Consider the following 6,617-nt stretch of genomic DNA (forward strand, 5'->3'; position numbering starts at 1 on the left):
TAAAGAAAAATAAGAAAACAAAGATACTGGTAGCTCTTCATTTTGCAAAATAAAAGACTAAAAATTGACTCCAATATTGATGAAGGGGAAAGATTCTATTTTAATACCAACGTTAAAGGAGGGGAAAGATTGACATTGATACTAACATTGAGAGGGAGAAAATACTTTAACTCTGACTTCAATTTAGACACTTTGGATATGGCGGTACTGATAAAGAGTTGGACATTACTGAGAAGAATGAAATGTCAATTGTACCGTACTTCTGTGTGGACTTTGATTGGAGGCTATTGCTACTCCCTTGTGACTCCCTTGTGGTATAAAGATACATTTCTATAACAGAAATAATCTTGATTAAACAAAGTCAGATGCTTTCAGCCTTCTCAGAAAGGGCCATGGCACAGAGAGATTTTAGTGAAGAGAACTTTAGCATTCATTGTGAACACATGTTTATTTTTTTTTTCCTCCACAGTATCTAAACATAAATGATGGTAAGGTTTAGTCCCTATTTTTCTTTTTTTTCTTTCTTTTTTTTTTTTTTTTTTTTGAGACACAGTGAGAGTTTTGCTCTTGTTGCCCAGGTTGTAGTGCAATGGTGTGACCTCGGCTCACTGCAACCTCTGCCTCCTGGGTTCAAGTGATTCTCCTGCCTCAGTCTCTGGAGTAGCTGGGATTACAGGCGCACACCACCATGCCTGGCTAAGTTTTGTATTTTTAGTAGAGACAGGGTTTTGCCATGTTGGCCAGGCTGGTGTCAAACTCCTGACCTCAGGCCTGCATCAGCCTCCCAAAGTGTTGAGATTACAGGTATGAGCCACAGCACCCAGCCCTATCATTTTTTTTTCTTTTTTAATTATTTTATCTTTAAATTTTTTATTTGATTTGATTTTTTAAGTGTTTTTTATTTTACCTCAAGTTCTGGGATACATGTGCAGAACATACAGGTTTGTTACATAGGTATACGCGTGCCATGATGGTTTGCTGTCCCATCAACCCTGTCATCTACATTAGGTATTTTCTCTTAATGCTATCCCAGTCCCTATGTTGTCCCAGAGACTTTGGAAAGAAGCCAAAAGTTGTTGAGCCTCGGATTGTAAAAGGCCATGGGGAACTGAAGATCAGTTGTTGGTTTACATTTTCGCACACAATGAAATTGACTCTGCAACTCCAGAACCCTCCAAGCTGGGCTCTCTCTCATTTTACTTAGTTGTGTTTTCATTTTTGCAGACATATCCCAAGACTGGTCAGACTTTGCTCTTTGGTGGGAACAGAAGCATTGCTGGCTTCTGAAAACCCACTGGACCCTGGACAAATATGGGGTCCAGGCAGATGCAAAGCTGCTCTTCACCCCTCAGCATAAAATGCTGCGCCTTCGCCTGCCGAATTTGAAGATGGTGAGGTTGCGAGTCAGCTTCTCAGCTGTGGTTTTTAAAGCTGTCAGTGATATCTGCAAAATCCTGAGTAAGTACCCAGGAAGGGCCCCTGTGCCCTGTAGACTCTTGTAAAGGAAGACAGGAAAATTATGTGTGCATTCTGCCTACTTCAAGCAATTGGCTAGAGAACATTCACCTATTAGGAAGCACATGCTTAAGCCCTTCTGGGTATTGCAGCCATTTAAGTGTAGTTAAGCCAAGTAGAACATTATTGACATAAATCAGGTGCATCTCCACAAAGCTTAAAACTATTCCAAAAGAGATTTGTAAATAGACAAGATAAACCATTAAGATTGCCCTCCCCATTTATTGATCCAAGCTATACTCAAACATTTTGTACAGTATTTAAGATTAAAAAGAATTGTATTAAATACTTAATCACCATAGAGTTACGTGTCTTTATTGTTTTTGAGATAATGGTGTTCCAAAGTCTTAATTGCTTAAGACCTGGCTCAAGTAAATAACTCTGTCCACAAAAATCACTTACGAAGTGATTAAGCAGAAAAGTATACTTAATTGTGAACTTAAATCTAATTATTTACGGATTTGGTATCCTGTAATTTAATAGTCATAAAGACAACACTACACAAACCAATTTTTCTTTATAAAACTCCACAAAGGGAGGGAAATCCACACCATAAAGGTATTCTCATTTTATAATTTTTGAAAGTATTATAGGCATATTCATTGGTCCCAAAATCAAAAATCAACATTTGAACCCAGAATAGATAATATATAGTGATATATAGTGAGTAATCTGTTTTTCCCATTAAACCATAAACTATTCACTCATTCAGCAAATATTTATTGAGCACCTACTGTGTCCCAGGCATTGTGGTGAGAGCTAGGGATATAGTAGAAATACAGAGCTAAAATCCCTGCCACCTGGAGCTTGCATTTTAGCAGGCAGAGACAGACACTAACCAATAAATGTAAATGTAACAAATTTTAACATATAAATGTAACAAGTTAAAAAAGAATATAAGAGGTTAAAAGGTGATGGATAGTACCCCAAAAAAAGAGAAAAAGCATCAGCAGGATTGGGAATGCCAGGGTTGGGCAGTGGGGGCTGGTATGGTAGATGAAATAGGGTGAGGGCAGAAACCATTTCCTGAGCATTTCTGCATTCCTCACTCCAGTCACAATGCCTGGCATACAATAACTGTTGAGTGAACAAATGAATGGAACCTTTCATTACAGAATGTAAGTTGCAATCTTGTCCCTGGTGTGCAAATGGCAAGCATGAGGATACCTTGTGTTTTTGGTAATATTCTAATGAGCATTTGAAAACAAACTAAATGATTAAATAAAATACTATATTCCACACACCACAGTGGACTGGAAGCACACATCACAGCTGAAACTAAAAACGTAAAGTTTTCTTTTTTTTTTTTTTTTTTTTGAGGTGGAGTCTGGCTCTGTCGCCCAGGGTGGAGTGCAGTGGCCGGATCTCAGCTCATTGCAAGCTCCACCTCCCGGGGTTACGCCATTCTCCTGCCTCAGCCTCCAGAGTAGCTGGGACTACAGGGGCCCGCCACGTTGCCCAGCTAGTTTTTTGTATTTTTTTTAGTAGAGACGGGGTTTCAACGTGTTAGCCAGGATGGTCTCGATCTCCTGACCTCGTGATCCGCCCATCTCGGCCTCCCAAAGTGCTGGGATTACAGGCTTGAGCCACCGCGACCGCCCAAGTTTTCAAATAAACAGAAGCAATCAGATGTTCTCTTTTCCTGATTATCTCTTTGTAATAGTTTTAAAGGCTCAACTTGGCATTTCTAATCATTGCATTTTATGTCTTATCAATTGAAGTGAAATCAAACACAGCAGTTTCGTGGTTTTTCCCTTGAAGAACAGAAAAGACACAAATCTTGACCTTGAAGATAAGGTGTTTCTGTTTCATTGTTTTGCTTTTAGTGCTCACAGTGAAATTTTTTATTCATGACCGGGTTTGTGTATAAATTATGCATTTGGAATGGTCACAGGTGTGTTGCAACCTGACAGTCCTTGGCTACTGGGGAGAGTCAAGTTAAACTGCTAGGTTCAGTCTCAGCACCGAGCAGTATATGAATGAAACGATGACAGAACTTAATGGAATCAGTGCACTTACCTTCAACAAAGCTGCTCAGAGACTAAAAGTCCAAATTAATTGACTTTTACCTGGAATGATAGCCACTAGTGCAGTTAAAGGTTATCAGCAATTCTGATCAGCAATTATAAATATATTTGATTAATGGGGGAAATGGGGATTATCATAGTTTCAGTTCCCAGAAGCAGACCCTGAGATAAGGATTCAAGTACAGATAGTTCATTTGGGAAGTGATGCCAGGAAATACTGTTGGGGACAGGAAAGTAAGACTGAAAAGAGAACAGTGTCACCAATCAGGTTACACTGCAGCAGCTGGCCACCTCTGGGAGACAGTGTAGACACAGCCTCGGGGTAAGGATGCTTATGCAGCATCCTGGACAGTCACCGAAGGCCGCTCTTGGGGAGCGTTAATTCCCTGAATGTGTAGGCTGTTGCAGTGCAGACCCTGGCAAGCCATCAGAGCAAAGCCTCTGGCAGAAAGACGCATGGTCTAGATTCCACCAGAACCCAGGTGTGCTGAAATGGTGAGGACCAAGAAGAAATGGGCAGGGCATGAGGGCATCGCCACAGGGATGAAATGAGCTGATGGGCAGTGTGTAAAAGAAAGACTTTCAAGATCTGTGGTCTATAAAGAAAAAAGGAAGCAGGACCCTTGTTGGTTGTTTAAAAAACTGGAAAAAGGAAAGGGAGAGGGAGCAACAAAGGCAAGTCTATGAGTTTGTTTTCATGCTGCTGATAAAGACATACCTGAGACTGGGCAATTTACAAAAGAAAGAGGTTTAATGGACTTACATTAAAGTCCCCTCCACATGGCTGGGGAGGCCTCACAATGATGGTGGAAGGCAAGGAGGAGCAAGTCACGTCTTAACATGGATGGCAGCAAGCAAAGAGAGAGCTTGTGCAGGGAAACTCCTTATAAAACCATCAAATCTTATGAGACTTATTCACTATCATGAGAACAGCACAGGAAAGACCTGCCCACATGGTTCAGTTACCTCCCACTGGGCCCCTCCCACAACACATGGGAATTCAAGATGAGATTTGGGTGAAGACACGTCCAAACCATATCAGGAAAAAAGGGGAGAGGGAGGTAAAGTTGGTGGTAAATAGGTAACAAGAATAGCATAATGCTAACTAATAGTGACTGAAGCTGAGGAGCACATGAAGGGGACATTATACCATTCCTGTTGTTTTAGATACATTTGAAATATTTTTATAATAATTTTTCTAACTAGAAATTTCACTAGACTTAATCTCCCTCCACTATTTTCTCCCCCCACCTACTTTGGAGGTCTCCGTTCCCCTTTCCCCTTCTATTTCTTCAAAAGGGATGCAGTTTAGTCCCATTTACTTTTCAGAAATTTCCTTAGAAATGATTTCAAATGCACAAAATGACTCTGAGTCTTAGAAGGATTTTTCTTTTTACTTTTTCTTTTTCTTCATTTAAAAAAAATTATTTCTAGATATTAGAAGATCAGAAGAGCTTTCCTTGTTAAAGCCTTCTGGTGACTATTTTAAGAAGAAGAAGAAAAAAGATAAAAATAATAAGGAACCCATAATTGAAGATGTTCTAAACCTGGAGAGTTCTCCAACAGCTTCAGGTTCATCAGGTAAGATTTGTGACAGGTGTTTTGTTGTTTGAACGTACAGTAAAACTCAACAGAGAAATATACCTCTCCTCCCACGCCCACCAAACAAAGGAGAAATAAAATTGCAGAACTGATGTAATGAGGAAAGGCTATCTAGTCAAGTTTAGAATTGACAGAAATGTGTTTCAGACTTTTTTTCAAGCATGTTTAATAACTCATTATTTGAATTGTATATCTGATGTTGCCAATGAATGCAAAATTTTAGTACCACTGACCACAAATTTGGGACAAAAGAGTGATATTTAGAAAAAAGGTAAGTGGCTGGTCACAGGGCCTCATGCCTGTAATCCCAGCACTTTGGGAGGCTGAGGTGGGTGGATCACTTGAGCTCAGAAGTTTGAGACAAGCCTGGGCAACATGGTGAGATACCATCTCTATTAAAAATACAAAAAATAAATAAATAAATAACCTGGGCATGGTGGTGCATGCTCGTGGTCCTAGCTACTCAGAAGGCTGAGATGGGAGGATTGCTTGAGCCCTGAGGGTGGAAGTTGCAGTGAGTCAAGATTGTGCCACTGCACTCAGCCTGGGTGACAGAGCAAGACCCTGTCCCAAAAAAAGAAAATAAAAGAAAAAAGTTAAAGCACTTAAATACACTTCTGTCTTCATGATTCTATCATTGTGTGATTCTTTCCTGAATTCGATTTTTTTACGGAGTGTGCAAGAGAAGGGCAGGTGAAAATTCTGGAGAAGAAGTATCCTTTTCTTTTTATATCAAAACAATCAAATCTCTAGCTTGCTTGCAAGATTGAGGGCTTTCTTTCTTCCTTTTTTTTTTTTTTTAGAGTCTCGCTCTGTCACCCAAGCTGGAGTGCAGTGGCACAATCTCGGCTCACTGCAGCCTCTGCCTCCTGGGCTCAAGCGATTCTTGTGCCTCAGCCTCCTGAGTAGCTGGAATTACAGTTGTGCACCATCACACTTGAATAATTTTTGTGTTTCTAGTAGAGACGGGGTTTTGCCATGTTGGGCAGGCTGGTCTCAAACTCCTGGCCTCAAGTGATCTGCCTGCCTCGGACTCCCAAAATGCTGGGATTACAGGCATAAGCCACCATACCCGGCCAAGACTGAGGGCTTTCTTGCATAGTATATTCTAATGAAAAGGACAAATTGTACAAATTAGAGCCAGCTGATTTGTAAATCATCAGCCTACTGGATTGGTAAAAGTGGCGAGTCCTGCTGTTTGTTTATGGGGCCATCTGAAACATATTGGGTACGTGCATTCTATGAGGCCTCCAGTTCTCTAATAGTACCAAGACTCCTACTGAAGTAGGAAAACTTTGAATTATTAGAAAAGAGGTGGTCTCCGTTAGCCGGGTGTGGTGGCAGGTGCCTGTAACCCCAGCTACTCAGGAGGCTGAGACAGGAGAATCACTTGAACCCAGGAGGTGGAGGTTGCAGTGAGCCGGGATCACACCACAGCACTCCAACCTGGGCGACAGAGTGAGACCCCATCTC

The 6,617-nt window shown here is 40.9% G+C and overlaps 1 protein-coding gene across 1 annotated transcript in view; it reads left to right on the forward strand.

The window, feature by feature from the left end:
- FERMT1 (fermitin family member 1) overlaps positions 1 to 6,617 on the forward strand; it is a 62,708-nt gene that overhangs the window by 7,656 nt on the left and 48,435 nt on the right. The window contains exons 3-4 of the mRNA XM_011968064.1: positions 1,225 to 1,458; positions 4,977 to 5,123. Coding sequence (XP_011823454.1) covers positions 1,225 to 1,458; positions 4,977 to 5,123 — 381 coding nt within the window. The remainder of the gene's footprint in view (positions 1 to 1,224; positions 1,459 to 4,976; positions 5,124 to 6,617) is intronic.

Source organism: Mandrillus leucophaeus, unplaced genomic scaffold, assembly GCF_000951045.1.
Source record: "Mandrillus leucophaeus isolate KB7577 unplaced genomic scaffold, Mleu.le_1.0 Scaffold828, whole genome shotgun sequence".
NCBI classification, from domain to species: Eukaryota; Metazoa; Chordata; class Mammalia; order Primates; family Cercopithecidae; genus Mandrillus; species Mandrillus leucophaeus.